This window comes from Sinohyriopsis cumingii, chromosome 9 (assembly GCF_028554795.1).
Source record: "Sinohyriopsis cumingii isolate HCF-2022 chromosome 9, ASM2855479v2, whole genome shotgun sequence".
NCBI classification, from domain to species: domain Eukaryota; kingdom Metazoa; phylum Mollusca; class Bivalvia; order Unionida; family Unionidae; genus Sinohyriopsis; species Sinohyriopsis cumingii.
The window spans coordinates 89731885-89757348 of record NC_142969.1 but is presented as its reverse complement, the minus strand read 5'-3'; the positions used below and the strand labels follow the sequence as shown (position 1 = coordinate 89757348).

The window sequence follows — 25464 nt, the reverse complement described above, 5'->3', positions numbered from 1 at the left end:
TTCTTTAACTGCCATAATTTTGTATCACTCCCATAGAAGTTGGTATAATCCTCTCTGGTTCACCTTTATTAATAACTTTTCTGGCAAATATAATTTTATGATACCTGTTTTAAATGGCCCCGACATCATAAATTTTCCCTAGTTCGTATCAACTCACCATTTTACTGCTGTCTACCTTCTTTTGTCGTTGCATTCTATCTGTATCTAATCGTTAATCAATTGAGTCCTAATTAAAATTCACTTCATGCCCTGAACAGAGTAGATTCCATCCCTTGCAGTCAAGCAATTCATGGTGAGTCTAACCCATACTTCAAACTTAATGTTTACATGTCATGCTGACCCTGAGATAGTGCACTGTGAAATAATCTCTGCAAAATTATTCAGCAAACTCTTGTGATGTTTGTCTCTGATCCATCAGTTATGCAAGATCATATAGTACAGGCTGTAAAGTTTTGCTTCATTATTAATAATTTGCCTTCAAATGTTCAGAGATTAAACTTAAGTGACTCTTTTTCTTAATCCAAAAAGAGTGAATTTATGTGAATATGCAATAACACTTTCAGAATTGTAAAAAGATATTATACAAATGATGTCCAGTAAATGTTTCTAGTAGTATTGGAAAATATCCATTTGCATGCATTAATGACATTATCAACATGGGAAGATAAAAACTGTTAGCTGCTAAAATTCTGTGCCAATTAAAGTAAAATATATGCAGAGATGAAACAACCTGCACCTGATGTCATTAGTTTATAATTTTATAAAAGTCGACTAGGGCAGACTGACTGGATAATTAAACTTAACCAATTTGAGCAAAATGTGGCAAATGTCTCATCAAAAGTATAAAATTTTTTCAAAAAGTACAATAAAATAAGAAAAGTTCATTATTTTTATTCTTACAAATAAAGAACTTTTCTTTTTTTTTTCTGCTTGTTCTGCTCGTTACTTATCATTAATTATTTAAATAGTACATGTAGGCAGGCAGATATGTAAATGAGAAAAAAGTAAGGCTTAGGATGCATTTATATTCAGAAGTTCAAAGATGGACCTACACATGTGTAGATAGATAAGTGGATAGATTTTTAATCTAAAAATACCTTGAGCTGAAAACTTAAAAACAGAATTGTTAACTTTAATTATGTTAAATCGTAAAAAAATTTCTTTATCTACTTCTCCACGGGAAGTTAGTATCCATTCAGTTAGAAAACAAGGTAAAACTGAGCACCATACTGAATTTTTCTAATATCATTGACTTCACCCTTTGCTTTTTTTCTGGGGAGTCCTGTTCCCACTAAGTTGCTTTTCACATGTCACCTATAAATCAGTGACGTGCATCAGAGGCCAATTTTTTAGAATGATTTGAGAGCACTAATTTTTATACATTTAATTATATGCAAAACAGTATATATCAGTCTCCTGTACTTGTTATGTAAGTAATTGATAAACACTGCTTGTGTGTGATGAATTTTTTTATACATTGATAGTGTTTGGAACAAAATTGATTTGGCTAATTATTAGAGAGGAGTGCCTTTTATTTCAAAACACATCTGTGAATGAAATCTTCTGTGTTATTAACAATTAACCTAGTGACCTTGAATTCCTCAACATGCATCCATGCAGTTTTTCACAAGCCAATTGTAAGAGTTTGTAAACTCGGCATATTTCAGAGCTCACAAACTGCCTGTGAATTAAAGCAGTCAGTGTTTATAAGTTTTTGAATCCCACATAATAACAAATATTGCAGTTAAAAAAGGCAAATGATAAGTTAAAATATTCTGTTTGTCAACACCTGGTTTAAATCATAAATATTCACATTATTTTGTCATCATGAGAAAATGTGAGAATGATTTTGACTTGACTGCAATTTGGAAATGACGGACTTGGACATGATTATGTTTGAATTAAAGACTCAATAGATGAGAGAAACTGCATGCAATTATGTAATAGAAGAATGCAATATATGTAAACACCAAATAAAGGTGTCAATATGTAGAAGAATATATTACAGGTAACACCAAATAAGGTACAGAAATGTAATAGAAGAAGGCAGTACAGGTAAACACCAAATAAAGGTACAGAAATGTAAGAAGAATGTAGTACAGGTAAACACTCCAAATAAAGGTGCAGAAATGTAATAAAAGAATGTGGTACATGTAAACAACAAATAAAGGTGCTGATACATATACTTTTGTGAGAACTCGGAATATTAAGCTTGCAGAACATAAAGCAATACAAATGGAACACAACCCCTCTCTTATTCATTTTTATTTACTTGTTCTGGGCATGTGAATTTATAAAGCACTTAATGTCATGTCATGTATATTATCAGCCGCATACATTGTATGCCCATCAAAAGTAACTCAATACTTGTATTAAAGTTTCGACAAACCTTCATGAAGACAGACACATGTATCAACTGGAAGTCATTCTTGTCTAGATCATGTTACACTTTGCCTCAATAGTATATGCAGCAGATTACTACAAACACCTAAATTGTTACCAGGTTTTTGCAAAGTAGAAAAAGCGCATAACAGGTAAGCAGCCTGCTTCTGGGCACTATGTATCTGAAAACCTATAACATTCCCCACCCTGTTATTTTTGTCAGATCCAGTATAATGAATCGATGAAGACTTATCACAACTCCCCAGCTTACCAGGCTTGGGTGGCAGCCAAAGGAAAACGTAAGTTACTCTTTCTTGTTCCCAGTTTTTATCTTACCATGACTAGAAGATAGGGTACAGTTTACTTTCTGTGTTCAAGTGTGCAAAGAGATATAATTCCAAACTCTCAACGTTACAGTCATTTACGGAATTGTCCAGCAGTTACTATGTCATTATGTTGTCTGATGGACATAAAGTAGCCCATAGTGTACACAATATGGCACCATGTTGGTATGGAAAGTGTGTTAAGCATGAACGGTGCAGGGGATGCCAGTATTAGTGCCATTCTGGTCACAGTCTGATTATAAATTATAAATCAGTGATTCAGTTGACTTAGTTCTGTGCACTTTTTATCACATTAAACGTTTTCATTATTGAAACGGGGATGTATAGTCATATTATAGTCGCGTTTTCCTGGTTTTTTACTTTTGATGACCCATTCATTTTCATTGCCACCACAATAACAATTAAGCATTTGTTTGGCCATCCAAAGTTGGCCTTGGTGGCGACTTCAATAACACATGCAGTCTTGATCAAAGCAAGCCAGCTACACCATTCGTCAAAGGAACTATTTTCAGAACATTTTTCTCTTCTAATTTCATGGTGTTTGTTTGTCGTAATCATATTATTATATGTTTTTAGGTGTAATCTAGAATCTGTGATTTCTGCAGTCACATATCACAGATTATTATATAGACCTTGTATACCTCAGACTCCATTACATGCACACTTGCAATGGTAAGATGAGGAGTGGCTGATAGAATCCAGGAGTGGCTGATAGAATCCACACACCTTGAAAATAACAATCTCTAGAGATGCCAGTTTGTCGGGTTTGGGGGCACACTTGCTACCAGACTTTGTTGTTGGTCATTGGCAGGTGGACAATGTAAGAGAAAGCTAATCACCAGTGCATGGAAATGTAGGCCACTCTCCACACCTCCCACACTTGGCTGGAACAAATTAAATGGTTCTGGTTATGTTGGACAATTCAGTCATAGCAAACTACATCATCAAACAATGGGGGTGGGGTATTAAGTTACTATTTCTTTATGTTATGGTATGGTAGTACCTTCATTGGTGTGTCTAATATCTCGTAAACATACAAGTCTCAAACATCCTGGGCAGGCTTAGTGTCCTGTTATCGAGGAGAGAACAACTGCTTCATATGGAATGATATCTCCAGTCAGCCATCTTTCATTAAGTCTGCTACCCGTGAGACTGACTAATGTTTGACCAATTCACAATGAGGTGGAATAACAAATTGCCAATCATATCTCTCCATTCTTGGACCCAGAGTAAGGGCTTTCAAAAAAATTCTGACTGTCCTGGATCAACAATTAACTAAATCTGGCAGCAGATGTATACAAGAAAAGTGTAGCAACCCTCATGTTGCTGAAGTAGCTGAGGTCACCATTATTCCATGTCCAGAGAAGGTACTCCTTCATGTCTTGCCCTTGTCAGGGATTATATGTTTGAAAAAAGAATTCCTTACTTTGTGGAGATGATTGTGATTGCTAATTGACACTCTCCTTTCAAGGCATACAAGGGAATGTAGCATATTTTCACTGACTGGTGTTGTCAGTGTTACACCACTCTAAGCCTCCATTCCCCAATTGTCCTTTTTTTTATTTTCCTTTCTGAGAACAAGAAGCTAGCCCTTATCACAATTAAGTGATGCCATTCCATGATTTAAGACAAGGAAGGACTGATATTGGTTGCAACAAGGAGTTTTCTTAAGTGTCCCATTTCAGCATATCCAGGTCACGCTTGCTCACATTGTCCCTAAAATAGAATCAGTTTTGACATGTTTCAACTCATCTTTGAGCCCAGGTCTTCCGACTTATTGAAAAAGTTGTACAAGGCTAGCTTCCTTCCTACCTATTCTTGCTAAATCTTAATGTGATCGGATAATGTGTTTGATAGAAAAATGAATTCTTTAATAAATTGTTTTTCGAAAATTCTTACCTGATCAATCCCTCCCACCTATCCCTGCAGATGTGATCATCCATTTGTTAGTTTTGCTCAAGCTTAAACAAGTAAACATCAGGGATACAGGTGGCTACTTTGCAAGAACAATGGTTGATGATCTATGAGTTATGTCCCTTATCAGTATGATATATAGATGGAAAGAAATTTTTTCATCTTTTAGACAAGGCTGTATTCAGATGTAGCAGAGATAAACTTTCCAATGTTAATGAGATCAGGCAAGTTTTTTCAGTGAAACGTAATTTACTTTCAAAATTTACTTGAAATAAACTATCATTGGCCCTATACTTCTGAAGTTTAGTTTGTGTCCTGCCCAGTATTTATGAGGAAATACAAATTGTAAAGATTCATGCTTCTGACGTTTTGCAGGAGAAGCTGAGGCAGCCACTCATGAAGAAGAGGAGCAACAGAGCCCTGCCCCTCCTCGTGCACGTGGACAACCACAGGTATGCTGTTAGTTAGAATTTTCATTTTGCCTCATCATGAATGTGGATGTGGCAGATATTACAAATGCCCTTAAGTCCATTAGACAGTCTGATTATATTCTGCATTTAGATCACCGCAACAGGAAATTCATTGTCTCATAACATGTTCGTAATTTTAAATATCTGTAGTTTTGTAGGGAATTGATTTCAATTTAATTATTGAAAGCTTTTTCATTGTTAAATATACTGTGTTGTATTCAGTGCTGCATGGAACTAAGTATAATGTACTTGCACACATGCATCTAGGCATACATCAGTCCACCTAGTAGTCTAATCAGTGACCAGCATTTGAAATTGCCATTAGCCCATGAGCCTCACTCACCTCTGGCTGATATAATGGAAGTTGTGGCTCATGTGGACCACTACATTCCTCTTTTGTACCAAGTGGTTGGAAGGTATCTGGACAACCCTGGTGAGAAAAAAAAATGGGAAGAGCAAAGATAGATTGTAACAATGTGATGCGCTGAGTTAACGTGATAAAACATTGTCCCTGACCAGCATAGTGGGGGATGTTGTGGTGGTGTTTCCCCCCATCCCATTCATTAGTGTTTTGATCAATGCCAATGGCAACCATTACATCAGGTCAGCTTGAGAGAGAAGTACAGAGGGTTGCAGAGGTGCTGGTATTGACAGTCGTGGAGGAGTCGGATGAAACTACTAGTTTAAGGTTGTGATACTGTTGTTAGCCTCGGGTGAAATTGTCCTCCATTGATAAGGCAGGTTAGTTGCTGCAAGGCATTGGCCCCCCCCCCCTTTTTTTTATGTCTGAGATTGACCTTAGGGCATTTAAGTTTGGCTGCATAGGGTATATTTCTGATTCTGATAATGTTTTGCCAACTGGCAATACAGGTTCAGGACTGGCCATGAATCGTTTTGGTGAGCCACGCTGCATAAAAGTCAAATGCATCATGGTACACAGAGCTATACAGGGATCCTGCTAACTGATCCATCCATTTCTTTGCACATAGCAGTCATAAACCTACTGAATGGGCCTACCAGCTGATAACCATTCTATCGGTCCAGCTAGTAACTTAGCTTACGGTCCAGTCAGCTACCAAGCAGACTTCCCATCAATATACAATGGAAGGAAAAGCTGCAGCTCTTGCTCTACTGCCAGCACAAACACCAAGTAAAATATTTATGTTGTTCCAATTGGGAATGTACTTTTCTTTACACAGGTGTGATGGCACTGCTGTGTCAGTGCCCCTGGGAATGTTCTATTCTGATGTAGACATAATGCCAAAGGAGGACAAAACCTAAGACTTTGCATGCCTAGATCCCAGAATAGAGTGGACGGAGGTTTTAAGGTAGCTGTACATGTGCAGTTTTCTGATTTTAAAATAGCCTCAGCCATTAGTGGCAAGCCAGGACTGTAAGGTCAGGGCCACAGTAGATGTGAAAGAAGATGACTATCAGCCATCTTTCCATCTACTGCCTCCGGTTCCAGGATTTTTTTCACATTGCTGTTACCAGGGTTCCCATGTGGATTTGAAAATCAGGAAAAAGTCTAAAATTTGAAAGTTGCTTTTGCAGGTCTGGAAAATTTGAAAAATTACTGACAAATCTTGAAAGAGTCTTAAATTTTCATTTTTACAGAAACTGTCACGGCTTGTTTGCATTTGGGAGAAGTTTTTGTATACAGATAAAATCTTGTATGTTAGATTATACTTTTTCATCTCATAACATTTTACTTAAAATTTTAGTATTTTAACCTCATCAAAGAGACAAGAAGCTGAACAGTGCAAAAAGGAAACATTTTCAGCCACAATCCAATTTCAGGCAGTAGCAGGCTTCTCTGTTATGGATACAGTTAAATAAAAGGGGATACAATACAAGCAAGGATTCTCCTTTTTCATGCCTCAAAACAGCTATTACTATCTAGCACCAAAGCCACTCCAAACAGCCACACAGTCAGCTGGTGGGTACCAATTGCCCTTTTTTATGGCTTGTGGCTCATTGCTAGCCATCTCCAGAAAATTAATAAGTGATCCAGTTTGTTTTGGAGGTTTTTTTTATCCATTGCCCCCCACTTTTGATGACTGTAGTGCCATCTACACTATAGAAGTCAGAAGTTTATAAGAACTACTCTGTACTCAACAGTTAGCAAGCCAATCTCACACCAGGGTATTACTCAGGCTGTTTCTAATACCCAAGGCTAATGAAAATCTCAGGCCATTCATAGACCTCAGCTGAAAATAATTTAGAAAATGATGAGGAACAAATGCAGATTAAATGTGATATCCCCTCTAAGGTGGAACAAATGCTGCATGGACAACCTGCTTGATCTAATGAGAGACATTCCCAGGATAATTGCCCTGGGCTCATGTGCACACAACAAGTTCACCCCTTCCGAGACAAGCTAGCTCTTTTTGTCTGGCTCTTGTCAGATCCCTGGAGAGAATAGAGTTTAAACCTTCTGTAATGGAGAGAAGTCCCTCCAGTTTAAAGATGTACATTGAAAAGTCAGGTTTTTAGGGACTGGTACAACATCAACAAAGATATTTTTCCACTGATTACCTCAATCCACCAGTTGGCTAACTTTTTTCTCTGACTTTGTGAGAAGAAAAGTTAGCCAGAGTTTTGATCTGTCAGACATGGATTTGTCAGATCTTTTAACCAAAAGTCTGTCACCCTATTGAAAAATGGAATCTGTCATGGTAATTGACAGGGCCAAATTTGGACAAGTTTGAACCTTTCACAGAACCTCTTTGAAGCTGCTAACTTACAAAACATGTCAGATAGTCCTTGCTTACATGGGGCCTGAGGTGGCCAAGTGGTCTAACATGCTCACCTTTACAGATCAGTATGTCTCACCTCAGGCTCAGCCAACATGGGTATGTCAGAAAGCTTTATCTGCTTTCTCTGGATTTGTCAAATAATTTTACTCAGTAGTGAAAGTCCTTGTGTCTCTTTTCCCTGGTATGAGGTTCACAGCTTACATGACAGTTGGCAATACTGCATTTTATCCTCAGCTAAAGAATATTGTTATTTTGCCTTTTTATGATCTATTCTCCTAATATTAATCTGATCGGGAACATATTCAAAGGAGAAAGCAAATTTATTTAGTAAATTATGATTCTCCAAGAATACTTTATACCCAATCATGTTACTACTAAACCCTTCTCATCTCCCCACAATGTGAAAACTGAGTAAACAATTGTAGCCATCAAGCAGTGGTCAGGGGAGGTCATAGCATTTTTTTCTCTTTGTATTTTTGATGTATATATTGGAAAATACAGAATGTTCATCATTTTCATGATTGCTGGATTAAAGAGGTACCATTGCTTCTTTATGATGTTAATGTGTTGGGGCAACCATTCTCATAGAAATGTAATTTGCTATAAAAATTTACTTTTTAAGTTAATAGGATTTAATCATTTTCATTTTCATGAAACTGCTCTTTCAGGTTTATTCTTTTTTTGAATTTATTTTATTTTTTCCAGACCAAAGCGGAAGACAGAGGTTCCAGAATAAGCATACAGCCAGCTGAAGATGAAGATGGTGAGGAAAGATTAGAGTGACCATTTCTCATATTTTAATTGAATCTAATCACCATTTGAAAATCAGTAATGCTTTCATGATAAACTTTAATAATAAGATTTTCTCACTCCGTCTTGCACCAGCTCACTCGCTAAAATTGGCTCCACAGTGATGCAGCTTGGCTGTGGCCCTGCAGAGATCTATACATACCTGTCTGGTGATGTTTGACCAGTGCATCACAAGGTTAACATTTATGTATATATTGAGTCAGGAATATAGGCAACATACTGTGAATGCTAGTCGACGGTTTTTCCTTATTTGGGTCGGAAGATGGGCCTCATTTCTAGATTTCTTTAAAATCCTTCAGATATCCCAAGTTTGACATGTTCTCCATAGGGATGAAATAGTATGACTGTGCTGGATGTCAATACCTATTACAATACATGATGTACGATATGATATATTATTGATACAAATATCAGCCTGAAGGTTAGATGAGAAAACTAACAGCCAAGTCTCTCACACTGTACTTTCTTCTGATTCACAACAGCTGCCATGACCACAAGCACTTGTTTGTGTTGGTCCTTTCAAGGGTGTTAATGAATATTGACATACAAAGTTGGATGGAAAAGAAATGGATTGGCCTGACACAAATCTGATAAAAGTTGTGAACATTCTGTTAATCAGACAGTCACGCATTATTTCTTAAATGACCCTAGGAGAGAGAAAATTAAAACTCACTCATCAAAATCAAAGAGTAACCTATTTTTCTCGACTTCAGAAAAATGTTGATATATGTATATTAGCTCTGGGAGCACTTGGGAAAAAATTAACTGACCAGTATGCAGCACCCTTGAGAATATTTGGGTTGAGCATTTACTTGTACAATGCACAGGATTATCTGCACTTCCGAGTTATAAAGATATACGTAATGGTTAAGTTCATGTGGCGTGATATCCATTAAAATCAAGTCCCATGCAGGTGATACAGTCTGCTCACTAGCTTTGATAATCACAGTTAAACACTATTATCATTTTTTTTTACGATGCACATGCTGGGTTGTTTCTTCTTTCCAATTGACCCTAGAGCAGGAAAATGCCATGTACACACTCAGATTCACATTCTGCCTGACTTTGAACAAAAGTAGATTTAAATGGTCTTGTCTTCTCAACACTAGATCTTTGCCACAGTTCACTTCACAATTGTCAGCTAGTAAATTTATATGATGTATTGAAAGGTAGGTAGTTTTCTGTCAGTTTTTGTATGTAAACAGCCCTTTTCATATTTTTAACACGTAAGTAATTTGGCGGTTCATTAGAAAGATTATATGAAGGAATTAATTCATTGTTCCTCATGACGGGTTTCTGCTCATTAGCAGATAGTAAACATATCACTTTCAGTGGAAATGGCCTCGTGTCGTGTCAAGATTGTATGTAAACGTTATGTCATTGCACGTTTTGCAGTGGAAAATTGTTCAATTAAAGCTTTGTTAACTTTTTTCTTTACCATTTTACAACTTTTGTTTGTTTAACATTTGGTAAGATGGGATTCATTTTCAGATCAGGATGATGGATTTTCCGTGAAGCACATTGCTCATGCCAGATATCTGCGGAATCACCGCCTGATCAATGAAATCTTCAGCGATGCTGTTGTACCAGATGTTAGAACTGTTGTTACCACAGGCAGAATGAGTGTACTCAAGCGACAAGTGCAGTCACTAACAATGCATCAGGTACAGTTGTCAGTATTTGTTAAAAGTAATGGTTCCATTTTATACATCCCTCATACAGATATGATCCTTGTTAAGGCATTGAATGTCAATTTTTAACCTTAAATTCTTCATTAAATATAAAGTTTATTAAATGAAGTTTAATGTTTATAAGTCTGACATGTTTTGTTAGTCAGTGTTATAAATTTTGTTTCTAACAAATGTAACTTTAAGATTCTATTTAATACTGGAACAGTCAGAATTTTGTAAATATTATTTTCTGAATTACATTGCTAGGCATTATGCTTAAGTGTCAGAAGATTTCTATATTACATTGCTGTGTTTTGTGCCTAAATGTTATATTATTTATGTTGTACATTGCTGTGTGTTGTGCCTAAGTGTTATGTGATTTCTATCATACATTGCTGTGTGTTGTGCCTAAGTGTTATGTGATTTCTATCATACATTGCTGTGTGTTGTGCCTAAGTGTTATGTGATTTCTATCATACATTGCTGTGTGTTTTGCCTAAGTGTTACATGGTTTCTGTCTTACAGTGTAAGTATTATTCTGAAGAGTCACATGATTTCTATGTGACATTGCTAGTTGTTGTTCCTGTGTGTGACATGATTTGAGTATTACATTGTGAAGTGTTATGCCAAAGTGTCACACAATTTTTATGTTATTTTGCTAGTGTTGTGTCAAAGTGTCACATGATTCTTTATTAAATTGCTAAGTGTTATGTCTATTTATCACATCATTTCCAGACCTGCCACTCATCCTGATTTACTCTGGATCATATGGTACATAGTATGTTTTAATTCTTCTTTTGTAATTATGGTACAAAATGGAGATGCTTGCATTAAATTAATTTAAAATGTTTTACACCAGGTATTTATTTTCCTTCCAGAAAAAACTGGAAGCTGAGTTGCAGCAAATTGAAGAGCGCCATCAGGCAAAGAAGAGGAAGTTCATCGATGCTAGTGAACAGTTTCACAAGGAATTAAAGAAGGTAAGTCAGGATCATGTATATTCATTAAACCATCTGGATCACTTCTATTCATTATTCAATGCTAGTGAGCAGTTTGACAAGGAATTAAAGATGGTCAGTCGGAATCATGTATATTCATTAAACCATCTGGATCACTTCTATTCATTATTCAGTGCTAGTGAGAAGTTTGACAAGGAATTAAAGGTCAGTCAGGATCATGTATATTCATTAAACCATCTGGATCACTTCTATTCATTATTCAGTGCTAGTGAGCAGTTTGACAAGGAATTAAAGGTCAGTCAGGATCATTTATATTCATTAAACCATCTGGATCACTTCTATTCATTATTCAATGCTAGTGAGCAGTTTGACAAGGAATTAAAGAAGGTCAGTCAGGATCATGTATATTCTTTAAACCATCTGGATCACTTCTATTCATTATTCAATGCTAGTGAGCAGTTTGACAAGGAATTAATCAGGGTTCCTGCAATCACAGAAATCATTGAAAAGTTTTGAAAATTTCATAAGTTGTTCAAAGTTTTGGGAAAAGTCATTGAATTTGGTTATTTGCATTATCCAGTCACATTTTCGTTTGCCAATACAAAAGTTTTATCAACCTACCTAACTTTGATCATTGACTTGTTCAAGTAGGTTCCCCTAAAACTTCACAGGCAAACTGCATCCAGGGATCATACCGCCATTTAAAATCATTGTACTCACTGCATTTAAAAGAGGATGTCCTACCCGATAGGATGACGTATGCCCACAGCCAGCAATAAAATATGTTTTTATGTTAAACTAATGTGTTAGGTACGGTCATAAATTTAGTAGATACTCTTGAAATTGGTAAAAAGGTCTTGGAAAAGTCACAGAATTATATTTTTAAAGATTGCAGGAACCCTGATTAAAGGAAGTCAGTCAAGATAATTTATATTCATTAAGCCTGCATTATAGTGAACAGTTTCACACGGAATTAAAGGTCAGTTAGGATCAATTATTTTCATGATACTTATTGAGCCAAATTTTTCAATGAGGGCAATAACCTCAGCTTTCAGTCAGTGTTAAGATTCTTGTTAAATTTTTATCCCCCTGGTATGTAATATAAAGGGACAGAAATGTTGCTGTTCAAATATCTGTCCGTATCTGTAAACATTATTTTTGTTTCCAGAGCATAGTTCTTACACCATTTGAGGTATTAAACTTAGTACATGTATCAATCATGTCACTATTGATACTTAAAATGTTCTGCATTTAACATGTTCTTATGCTTTCATGGAAACAGGTAAGATAACTAAAAAGTCCTTGGGAAACACAATAACTCTAACAGTATAGTCAATAATGTGTTGAAAATGCCATTAAAATCAACCAAACATGAAAAAGACATAATATGACTATTTTGGAATTTAGTTTGTGAAAAATTTTCAATAGAAAAAGCAGCTTTTTACTTTGTCATGAGGTAATTATTTTCAAAAGATGAGCAGTGATTTTGTGAGAAATGCATTCTTAATGTATTTGAGTAAACCTCTCTATATATTCATTCATTCCTAGTCAGAAGATAAGCTCAATCCAAACTGGATCTGATTTTGTGAAAAATTCTAAAGACCCCCTAATACGGAATTCACAGGTTGTATTGTTTCATTTATTGTTTACATCTTTGGTAGAATTTTTTTAATGATAATAAATAATGAATGTGTGAAGAACTTATTTTTAAGCCTATATAGATCATTTTGATAATAGATCTGTACAGTTAAAAAAAAGTTAATTCAAACAAGTATTTGATTGGTATTTTGCCAGTTACGAATTTATGATGGAACTATGGTTATTAATAGCGTATTATTAATACTGTGTATTTGATGTTCACCCCAAGCTGTGTGAAAACAAACCCCAGATCACCGAGGAGATGTTTCAGGACATGATATCCAAGGCACGTGAAGATTTGAAACAGCGGCAGCAACAGATGTTACTCCAGCAAGAAGAGGAGCGGAAAAGACAGGCACAACAACAGTTAGAGGAACAGGAACGACAGAAAAGAGAAGAAGAGGAGGAGAAAAGAAAAGTGGAAGAGATTGCAGTGGTTCAGAATCGGATGAGAGGCCCCCCAGTGCCTGAAGGAGCTGAGGTAAGAAAGAAAGGATTATTTTGTCTAGGAAACATCTTATATAAAAATGATTTTTATTTTTAAAAAAACTAGGTAAAATATCCACATTGCTACTTTTATTATCCCTAAGAATCTGTATTGTTTTCAAGCTAAATGGATGTTCAGATAAGTGCAAGTGTATTTTATTTGGCTCAAGCAAAAGCTGTTTTAATTTGGGGGTGGGTAGCTCAGAGATCAAGGTGTCACAAAAAATACATTTTACCATTTCATTTAATTCACAATACATCTGCATGAAACTTACTTTCCATGTTCACCTGCACAATGTCAAGGTCACTGTTGCTAAATATTGATAAATTTACCCCCAACTAACCCTTTGTTAGTGAGGTATCATGTGATTTGCATCACTCTTCTTGCATTATAGCTTTTGAAGAAGGATCACATGAATAATCTTGTTCCATTGTAGCTTTTTAAATAAGGTCACATGGATGCTTTTGTTCAGTTGTAGCTTTTTCAATAAGGTCACATGGATGCTTTTGTTCAATTACAGCTTTTTCAATAAGGTCACATAGATGCTCTTGTTCAGTTGTAGCTTTTTAAATAAGGTCACTTGGATACTCTAGTTCAGTTGTAACTTTTTCAGTAAGGTCATATGGATACTCTTGTTCCATTGTAGCTTTTTGAATTGGATCACTTGGATACTCTTATTCTATTGTGGCTTTTTAAATAGGATCACTTGGATACTCTTGTTCTATTGTTGCTTTTCAAATAGGATCACTTGGATACTCTTGTTCTATTGTGGCTTTTTGAATTGGATCACTTGGATACTCTTATTCTATTGTGGCTTTTTAAATAGGACCACATGGGTACTCTTGTTCTATTGTGGCTTTTTAATAGGATCACATTAATACTTTGTTCCATTGTAGCTTTTTGAACAGGGTCATTGTAGCTTTTTGAATATAGGAACACATGGATACTTTTGTTCCATATTGGCTTTTGAAATTGGATCACCATAGCTGCCAGCCCTCACAATTTTGGTGTGAATTTCACGACTTTCTACAGCGATTCATGGATTCACTCACATACAAAAAGATCACGAATTCCTCTATTCTCAATTATTTTAATTTTCCTGTTAAGTACTAGTTGTGATATCAGCAGTTGCCAAAATGGTCCAGTACTGCTAGTCATGACATTAGTAGAACTATAGCAGATTCATAGTTTGCACAGTAGCACACATTTTAGTCTATATATGAGTAGTTTTACAAATGCTTTTGAAAGAAGCTGGGGCCTAGCCAACACTGATTTGAATCACTGTTCTGCATCACATCTTGAAATGTCTTCACCATCAAGGAAAAAGAAATGTATTGCACAAAAAGTGAAGTTTAGTCTGGAAATATACCAAAAATTTGCCATGCATTCAGCCACCAAAACCAATCTACATCATGCTTTTTGCACACAGTGTGCCACAAAATTTTAGCATTTGGGCATGGTAGCAGGGACACTGTGAAGAGGCACATTGGTAACAAGAAGCACATAGATGTTGGGAAACTGCATGATGACAGCTTTTTCGTGTGTTGGAATTTTTGAAATTGAAAGAATAACATATATTGTAATTTGCTTGAGTTCACTTTTCTGCACATGTGCCGACACCACTAATCGTTCACCGTTTCATCTTCTAGATTAATACCATTTCTCTAATTATGCCACACTGCAGTTAAAATGTTTTCTCCTCCAAAAAAAAAGATTTTTTTTGCCACAAAAAGTGAACTATCGATTGAAGCACACCAAAATTTGGCCTAGCATTCAGCTATCAAACATCAATGTACATTATGATTTTTGCACAATAGTGTGCCTCGAATTTTACATTTGGGAATGCGAACAGGGGCTGGTATTGTTGCTTACAATTTACCTGTCATACATGTACCATGTAGTAATATTATGTAGTACATGTATGACAGATAAATTGTAAGCAAAAATACGAGCCCCTGTGGGCATGTGGCAGAAGGATGTGAAAAAACACACTGCTATAGCATCCCCAGCAGATTTCAGTTTTGGAGTACTTTAAGCCACCTGCTCAAGTCCTGCATGCTACCAATGCTGAAGCTTTGTTTGTGAGCTTTCTTGTTGAACATAACCTGTCTTTCACAGTTGGAGAACAGTAACAGTGAAAGATTAATTCCTATTGTGAGGGAAAATAAGACGAACTGTCGTGCCTCCTTTGGTGCAGAAAATTTGCAACAATTTTAGCCACCAAGATTAACTAGCAGGCAAGAAGCCTGAACTATTTTGAAAACAAATTTACCATAGCCTAATTGAGGGAGTTCAAGACTGCTACAGCATCATATCATGACAAATAGCATGAAGTTTGTGTGTATCAGTAAATTTGACTGCAAATAAAGTAGTACATGAAATAGTGTAAATAATGTTTTTGTTTTATTTTGGGATTTTCATATAATGCATTACTGACTATCGAAGTGGATGGAGTTAATGTCATGATATAATTTATCACTAATTACGTTCAAAATTCACTATTTTTATTCCACTTTTTACTAATTGCGAAACTGGAGGGTTGGCAGCTCTGGATCACATAGATAATGCTGTTCTATTGTAATTTTTTAAATACAATCACAGGAATATTCTTGTTCCATTGTTGTTTTTTAAATACAATCACGGATATTCTTGTTCCATTGTTGTTTTTTAATACATTCACAGGGATATTCTTGTTCCATTGTATTTTAAATACAATCACAGGGATATTCTTGTTCCATTGTTGTTTTTTAAATACAATCACAGGATTATTCTTGTTCCATTGTTGTATTTTAATACAATAACAGGGATATTCTTGTTCCATTGTTGTTTTTTAATACAATCACAGGGATATTCTTGTTCCATTGTTGTTTTTTAAATACAATCACAGAAATATTCTTGTTCCATTGTTTTATTTTAATACAATAACAGGGATATTCTTGTTCCATTGTTGTTTTTTTTTAATACAATCACATGGATATTCTTGTTCCATTGTTGTTTTTTAATACAATCACAGGGATATTCTTGTTCCATTGTTGTTTTTTAAATACAATCACCGGGATATTCTTGTTCCATTGTAGCCTTTTTTAATGGGATCACATGGATACTCAGCACTGAATCAGACTAGACTTAGATGAACTAATTGAGTTGAATAAAGTTAAAATTCCACCACATGAATTTTTCTGTTACATATTATCAATTTTGTTCCTGTAAGGCTTCCCCACAGAATCCCCAGCAGCCCTCCCTTTTGACAGAAGTGACAGATCCAGGGGCTGGCCAGGGACTGGATTCTCAGCCTCAGCCTCAGGTAATTTAAGACATGTGATTGGTCAGTTTTAAGTTGGACTCAAATTTAAACCATCACATCACCTTGAGCCTTAACTTTAAGTCCATACTTAAGTTTTGTTGATAATATTTGAGCCAGGTTTTTATAATGATACACCCTGAAGATGAAAACTTGAATCAACCTTGTAAACAAAAAGCTATTCTTCAGACAAAACATGACTTGTCAAATCCTTCAAAATATGCCATGCAATTTTGTGAATTCATTTTCATGGGAATCAATTTTCTTTAGTTTTTTTTATAACGAACATGACATTTTCATCACTGATAGATGAAGGTAAGGGTTTTATTATATGCACAGAATACTCGTTCATTGGGTACTTAAATTTGTCATAGTAACTACAATATCCGTTAAAAAAATTGAACTTTTTTAAATGCATATTTTACATGTGTGCTTGGCTGAGCTCATGGATCCCAAAAGTGTTAGGTATATGCCAAAAGTTACGTATATGTAAAGAACTTTTTTTTTACAATGGTTGCATATCTTCAAGATTATATTTATAGGAATATTTTTAATATTGAAAATCATATCACCCTAGGATTTTCACCAGAGGACTTCTTATGGTACTTGGGTAAGAAATGAAAATGGTTTAAATCTGACATCTAGCAAATGGTGCCAATCTGACATCCAGTAAATGGTGCCAATCTGACATCTGGTAAATGGTGCTAATCTGACATCTGGTAAATGGTGCCAATCTCACATCGGGTAAATGGTGCCAATCTGACATCAGTAAATGGTGCCATTCTGACATATGGTAAATGGTGCCAATCTGTCATCTGGTTGTTGTTATTGTTGTAGGGTTTAACACCATTTTTCAGCACATGATAGGTTTTACATGGCGGCCAGTATTAATGGTGGAGGAAGAACCCGGGAAAACCCCCGGTAAGAACCACCGACCCACGTGAAGCTACTGGCAAGCTTTCTTACATACCCACATTAGCCAAATCCGAGACTCGAACCCATGCAGACAGAGGTGATATGGCAGTAAGAGCGCTTTAGACAACTCAACCACTCGGGGCCATCTGACATCAAGTAAATGGTGCCGATCTGACATCCAGTAAATGGTGCTAATCTGACACCTGGTAATTGGTGTCAATCTGACATCTGGTAAATGGCTGACATCTGGTAAATGGTGCCAATCTGACATCTGGTTGTTGTAGGGTTTAACACCATTTTTCAGCACACGATAGGCTATACATGGCGGCCAGTATTAATGGTGGAGGAAGAACCCAGAAAGAACCACTGACCCACAGGAAGCTACTGGCAAGCTTTCTCACATACCCATATTAGCCGAATCCGTGACTCGAAACCACGCAGACAGGTGAGATGGCAGTGATCCATAACGGAGAGCACTTTAGACCACTCAACCACTCGGGGGCCCCCTGACATCTGGTAAATGGTGCCAATCTGACATCTGGTAAATGGTGCCAATCTGACATCTGGAAAATGGTGTAAATCTGACATCTGGAAAATGGTGCAAATCTGACATCCGGTAAATGGTGCCAATCTGACATCGGTAAATGGTGCCAATCTGACACCTGGTAAATGCTGCTAATCTGACATCCAATAAATGGTGCCAATCTGACATCTGGAGAATGGTGTCAATCTGACATCTAGTAAATGGTGTAAATCTGACATCTGGTAAATGGTGTCAATCTGACATCTGGTAAATGGTGCTAATCTGACATCTATAAATGGTGCCAATCTGACACCTGGTAAATGGTGTCAATCTGACATCTGGTAAATGGTGCCAATCTGACTTCTGGTAAATGGTGTCAATCTGACATCTGGTAAATGGTGTCAGTCTGACATCTAGCAAATGGTGCCAATCTGACATCTAGCAAATGGTGCCAATCTGACACCCAGACAATGGTGCCAATCTGACATCTGGAGAATGGTGTAAATCTGACATCTGGTAAATGGTGCTAATCTGACATCAAGTAAATGGTGCCAATCTGACACCTGGTAAATGGTGTCAATCTGACATCTGGTAAATGGTGTCAATCTGACATCTGGTAAATGGTGTCAATCTGACATCTATAAAATGGTGCCAATCTCTGACATCTGGTAAATGGTGTCAATCTGACATCTGGTAAATGGTAATCTGACATCTATAAAATGGTGCCAATCTGACATGCAGACAATGGTACCAATCTGACATCTGGAGGATGGTGTAAATCTGACATCTGGTAAATGGTGTCAATCTGACATCTAGCAAATGGTGTAAATCTGGCATCTAGTAAATGGTATAAATCTGACATCTGGTAAATGGTGTCAATCTGACATCTGTTAAATGGTGCCAATCTGCCATCCAGACAATGGTGCCAATCTGACATCTGGAGAATGGTGTCAATCTGACATCTAGTAAATGGTGTAAATCTGACATCTGGTAAATGGTGTCAATCTGACATCTGGTAAATGGTGCTAATCTGACATCTATAAATGGTGCTAATCTGACATCTATAAATGGTGCCAATCTGACACCTGGTAAATGGTGTCAATCTGACATCTGGTAAATGGTGCCAATCTGACACCTAGTAATTGGTGTCAATCTGATATCTGGTAAATGGTGTCAGTCTGACATCTAGCAAATGGTGCCAATCTGACATCTAGCAAATGGTGCCAATCTGACATCCAGACAATGGTGCCAATCTGACATCTGGCGAATGGTGTAAATCTGACATCTGGTAAATGGTGTCAATCTGACATCTATCAAATGGTATAAATCTGACATCTGGTAAATGGTATCAATCTGACATCTGGTAAATGGTGCCAATCTGACATCCAGACAATGGTGCCAATCTGACATCTGGAGAATGGTGTAAATCTGACATCTGGTAAATGGTGACAATCTGACATCTGGTAAATGATGCCAATCTGACATCTGGTTGTTGTTGTAGGGTTTAACGCCATTTTTCAGCACACGATAGGCTATACATGGCAGCCAGTATTAATGGTGCAGGAAGAACCAAGAAAGAACCACTGACCCACGAGAAGCTACTGGCAAGCTTTCTCACATACCCACATTAGCCGAATCCGAGACTCGAACCCACACAGACAGAGATGAGATGGCAGTGATCCATAACGGAGAGCACTTTAGACCACCCTGGAAAATGATGCAAATCTGACATCTGGTAAATGGTGCCAATATGACATCCAGTAAATGGTGCTAATCTGACACCTGGTAAATGGTGCCAATCTGACACCCAGTGAATGGTGCTAATCTGACAGTCTCTAAATGGTGCCAATCTGACATCCAGTAAAGGTGCCAATCTGACAGCATGTAAATGGTGCCAATCTGACATCCAGTAAATGGTGCCAATCTGATATCCAGTAAATGGTGTAAATCTGACATCTGGCAAATGGTGCCAATCTGACACCCAGTGAATGGTGCTAATCTGACATCTGGTAAATGGTGATAATTATGATATCTAGTTGGTCATCATAAATGAAAAATTAGGCTGATCTGATTATAAATATGGCAGCCATGTGAAAACCTAATATCACTTCTCATTCAAATGGAAAGTCATATTGACATGCAGTTATGGCAGCCATGTGAAAACCTAATATCACTTCTCATTCAAATGGAAAGTCATATTGACATGCAGTTATGGCAGCCATGTGAAAACCTAATATCACTTCTCATTCAAATGGAATGTCATATTAACATGCAGTTATGGCAGCCATGTGAAAACCTAATATCACTTCTCATTCAAATGGAATGTCATATTGACATGCAGTTATGGCAGCCATGTGAAAACCTAATATCACTTCTCATTCAAATGGAAAGTCATATTAACATGCAGTTATGGCAGCCATGTGAAAACCTAATATCACTTCTCATTCAAATGGAATGTCATATTGACATGCAGTTTCTTGCCAAATTTCTTGTGGTGTCTAGTTGATCTTGAATGAAACTGATGCCCATCTGATAATCCAATATGGCAACTATGGTAGTCACCACTCCTCCAGAATTATAGTTATATTGACATAGGATTTGCACAAAAATGACATTCTTACAATATCTATTTGATCTTCAATGAAAATGGTGTCCCACAGAACATCCATCTAATATAGCCACAGTGAACATGTTGATAACCTTGTCACTAATTCTCCTGAATGGATAGTCATATCGGCATTAAGTTTTAATAATACCTCTTGTAATGAAGCCTAGATTGTCCTAAAAATGAAAATGGTGCTGATCTTACAATCGATTTAACTGTCACAGCTGCTAAGTTGAAAATCTTATCACTCAGAAATGTCATAAATGGTTTCTTGTGAAAAAGAAACAGTCTTATCTTGAATTGTAGGAATTTATTTTCTAGCAGTCGAGTGACAGTCATTTCAAGAGGCTGATGTTATTTTGGTTTATTTAATCACTTCAAGAGACTCGTGGTTTTTGGTTTATTTCATCACTTCATAAAGTTGTCTACATACACAGGTTCTGGTTGTAGCTTCACTGCAAATTTTTGTTTGCCTGTCAGTTTTGAGATAGGGGTATAACTATCAATTACAGTCCTGACAGTGGAGGTGGCATTAACTGTCATTATCAGTCCTGCCAGTGGAGGTGGCATTAACTTTCATTGACAGTCTTGCCAGTGGAGGTGGCAGTAACTATCAGTTACATTCTTGCCAGTGTAGGTGGCATTAACTATCATTATCAGTCCTGCCAGGGGAGGCATTAACTTTCATTATCAGTCTTGCCAGTAGAGGTGAAGGTAGCATTAACTATCAATTACAGTCCTGACAGTGGAAGCAGCATTAACTATCAATTACAGTTTTGCCATTGGAGGTGGCATTAACTGTCAGTTACAGTCTTGCCAGTGGAGGTGCATTAACTATCAATTACAGTCTTGCCAGTGGAGGTGGTGTTAAATTTCATTGACAGTCTTGCCAGTGGAGGTGCATTAACTTTGATTGACAGTCCTGCCAGTGGAGGTGGCATTAACTATCAGTTACAGTCTTGCCAGTGGAGGTAGTGTTAACTTTCATTGACAGTCTTGCCAGTGGAGGTGGCATTAACTATCAGTTACATTCTTGCCAGTGGAGGTGGCATTAACTTGTATTATCAGTCCTGCCAGTGGAGGTGGCATTAACTTTCATTGATAGTCTTGCCAGTGGAGGTGGCAGTAACTATCAGTTACATTCTTGCCAGTGGAGGTGGCATTAACTATCATTATCAGTCCTGCCAGGGGAGGTGGCATTAACTTTCATTATCAGTCTTGCCAGTAGAGGTGAAGGTGGCATTAACTATCAATTACAGTCCTGACAGTGGAAGTAGCATTAACTATCAGTTACAGTCTTGCCAGTGGAGGTGCATTAACTATCAAATACAGTCTTGCCAGTGGAAGTGGTGTTAAATTGCATTGACAGTCTTGCCAGTGGAGGTGCATTAACTTTGATTGACAGTCCTGCCAGTGGAGGTGGCATTAACTATCAGTTACAGTCTTGCCAGTGGAGGTGGCATTAACTATCAGTTACAGTCTTACCAGTGGAGGTGCATTAACTATCAATTACAGTCTTGCCAGTGGAGGTGGTGTTAAATTTCATTGACAGTCTTGCCAGTGGAGGTGGCATTTACTATAAGTTACAGTCTTGCCAGTGGAGGTGCATTAACTATCAATTACAGTCTTGCCAGTGGAGGTGGTGTTAAATTTCATTGACATTCTTGCCAGTGGAGTTGCATTAACTTTGATTGACAGTTCTGCAAGTGGAGGTGGCATTAACTATCAGTTACAGTCTTGCCAGTGGAGGTAGTTTTAACTTTCATTGACAGTCTTACCAGTGGAGGTGCATTAACTATCAATTACAGTCTTGCCAGTGGAGGTGGTGTTAAATTTCATTTAGTCTTGCCAGTGTCTAATGTTTATACTGTCATATGTTACAGACATGATTTTTCCTGTTTTAAAGCTGAATTCTGCTTTTCTACTGACTTGAAACATATTTTTTCTTGATATTGTCCGTTTTTTAATACTATCTCTGATCCAGTTTTTTTAAACGGTCTTTCCAGTCCCATTCTGCAACGACCTTTGTAAATTATTCATTCCAATTATTAGTTGTGAAATTATTGAAGTAAAGTTGAACATTTCTGGTAAGTTTATTAGTTTTTAAAGTGATTACTTTGGTTTATTTTAAGATCATAAATTGCACCATTAGCAGTTTTTTTTTTTATGAGTGTAAAAGGTGCATTTGGCTCCCTTGAACCCCCAGGACACTGCACCTTGAGACCCTGTTGGAGGAGGACCCCATAAACCCCCCCCCCCCCCTTTAAAATATTTCAGCTGTTTTTATGCAAGACCAAAATCGTGTCTGTATGTTAACATCTTGCTTGTGTAGCCGGAAAGCCTTGTCATTATAACACCATTCACATGCAAGACAAGGTCTTACACAGAACCTGTTTTAACATTTGTATCTGCATGTTCTTTTTTCTTTGCAGCTTGTTCAGGAGGCAAATGTGGGAATGGTTGGCCCAGAGGTAGGCACTACAGTCACTGATATGCATGTAAGCATGCTTTTGTAGTGTCATACACCCTCTACCTTAATTCACTCATCCCACATTAAATTATGCTTAAAAATTTGCAAGTTCTTTATTTTTTTAAAAAGTGGAATAATTTTTTGTATACTGATGATAGGAACTTTATCCTGTGTTAAAAGTAATGACGGGATTTAACTTTAAGCGCTAATCCCAGTTAATTAAAACATATGCCAGAAAGATGGCACATTTCCCAATTATAGTCTCTGATTAGACTGTTGAAATATAAACTGAACTATGACATATTTTTATTGATAGAGGATAAATGTTCTTGGTGACACAGTAAACACAAATTGTCAAACCAGGTGCCGTGGGTATTTGTTTATCAGGGGATTTGCAAAGGAGGTTTTACAGTATTTGATTACCAATATCTGTGTGTACTTATCTTAAACTGCAAACAGAATTTTAAAAAAGTTCACCATATGTAAGAAAGAACAGTTCCAATCTGGATAGTTTTTAGCTCCAGTTGTGTGCCTTTTTGTTTTTCTTTGTTATGCATCCATGTGATTAGAAATACAATTTAGACTCAGGGATTTTTGCCATCCTGAGTGTAAAACTTTTCTTTTGTGTATGTGTATGAAGTGAAACCATTCTATAGAGATATGCAAGGGTCAGGTATTCTTTTTATAGAGATTGATATGTAAAGGATCAAAGAAAAGTTCTTAAATGTTATGCATCATGGCTAGGTCCCAGTTTTACCAACGAAACACTTTGAGTTAAGTCTAGACATACAATGTTTCATTTCCAGTGCAGAATAAGGACTTGAATCTCACATTATCCACAGTAGCTCCACTTATCCACAGTAGTGCCAGTCTAGGAGAAAGACTTGGAGTTAAAACTTGTCCAGAGTAGCTACAGTCTAGGAGAAAGAATAGTGTTAACACTTATCCACATTAGCTCCAGTTTAGGAGAAGGAGTTGAGTTAAAACTGGTCTAGAGTAGAATGAATCTATCAGAAAGACAAGAATTTAAACTTATCCTTAGTAGTGCCAGTCTAGGACATAGACTGGAGTTGTAACCTATCAACTGTAGCAGCAGTCTAGGAGAAAAGCTTTATTTAAAACTTCTCCACAGTAGCTCCAGTCTTGGAGGAAGACTCGAATTAAAATTTGTCCACAGCAAAATCAACCTATCAGAAAGACATGAATTAAAACTTATCTACTATAGCTACAGTTTAAGAGACAGACTTGAGTTAAAACTTATCCACAGCAGCACCAGTCTAGGAGAAAGACTCATGTAAAAACTTAACCCTGTAGCTCTAGTGTTGAAGAAAGAATTGAGTTAACACTTCTGCACAGTAGCACTAGTCAAGGAGAAAGACTCATGTAAAAATTTAACCCTGTAGCTCTAGTGTTGAAGAAAGAATTGAGTTAACACTTCTGCACAGTAGCACCAGTCTAGGAGAAAGATTCGTGTTAAAACTTAACCCTGTAGCTCTAGTGTTAAAGAAAGAATTGAGTTAACACTTCTGCACAGTAGCACCAGTCTAGGAGAAAGACTCATGTTAAAACTTAACCCTGTAGCTCTAGTGTTGAAGAAAGAATTGAGTTAACACTTATCCATTATCCACTCTAGTTCCATTCTAGAAGAATGACTTTTATGAGCACAACCATTGAAGCTCAGTGACTGAATTTTATTACTTTTAAAATAATAGGCAATCAAAATGTTTTCCATTGAAATGTTTTGAGGATACAGTGCCTGTTATGCTTTTCATTAAAATGTTTTGAGGATACAGTCTGCTGTGCTTTCCAGTGAAATGCTTTGAGGATTCAATCCCTGTTTTGATTCCAGTGAAATGTTTAGAGAATGCAGTCTGTTATGCTTTCCAATGAAATGTTTTAAGGATACAGTCTGTTATACTTTTTAGTGAAATGTATTGAGGCTACAATATACAATACCTGTTATGCTTTCCAATGAATTGTTTTGAGACTACAATACCTGTTATGCTGTCCAGTGAAAAGTATTGAGGCTACAATACCTGTTATGCTTTCCAATGAAATTTTTGAGGATACAGTCTGTTATGCTATCCAGTGAAATGTTTTGAGGATACAGTCTTTTATGCTATCCAGTGAAATGTTTTGAGGATACAGTCTGTTATGCTTTCCAATGAAATGTTTTGAGGATACAGTCTGTTATGCTTTCCAATGAAATGTATTGAG

General features: G+C 36.7%; 1 protein-coding gene across 12 annotated transcripts in view; it reads left to right on the top strand.

The window, feature by feature from the left end:
* Positions 1–25464, top strand: part of LOC149792215 (uncharacterized) — a 78835-nt gene that overhangs the window by 17712 nt on the left and 35659 nt on the right. For 8 of the 12 annotated variants that reach the window (XM_089970738.1, XM_089970731.1, XM_089970734.1 and 5 more), the window contains 8 exons: positions 2606–2681; positions 5016–5092; positions 8575–8632; positions 10171–10343; positions 11228–11329; positions 13176–13427; positions 16645–16737; positions 23210–23275. In XM_089970738.1, coding sequence (XP_089826864.1) covers positions 2606–2681; positions 5016–5092; positions 8575–8632; positions 10171–10343; positions 11228–11329; positions 13176–13427; positions 16645–16737; positions 23210–23275 — 897 coding nt within the window. The remainder of the gene's footprint in view (positions 1–2605; positions 2682–5015; positions 5093–8574; positions 8633–10170; positions 10344–11227; positions 11330–13175; positions 13428–16644; positions 16738–23209; positions 23276–25464) is intronic. The other 4 variants (XM_089970730.1, XM_089970733.1, XM_089970732.1 and 1 more) reach the window with 4 other exon arrangements.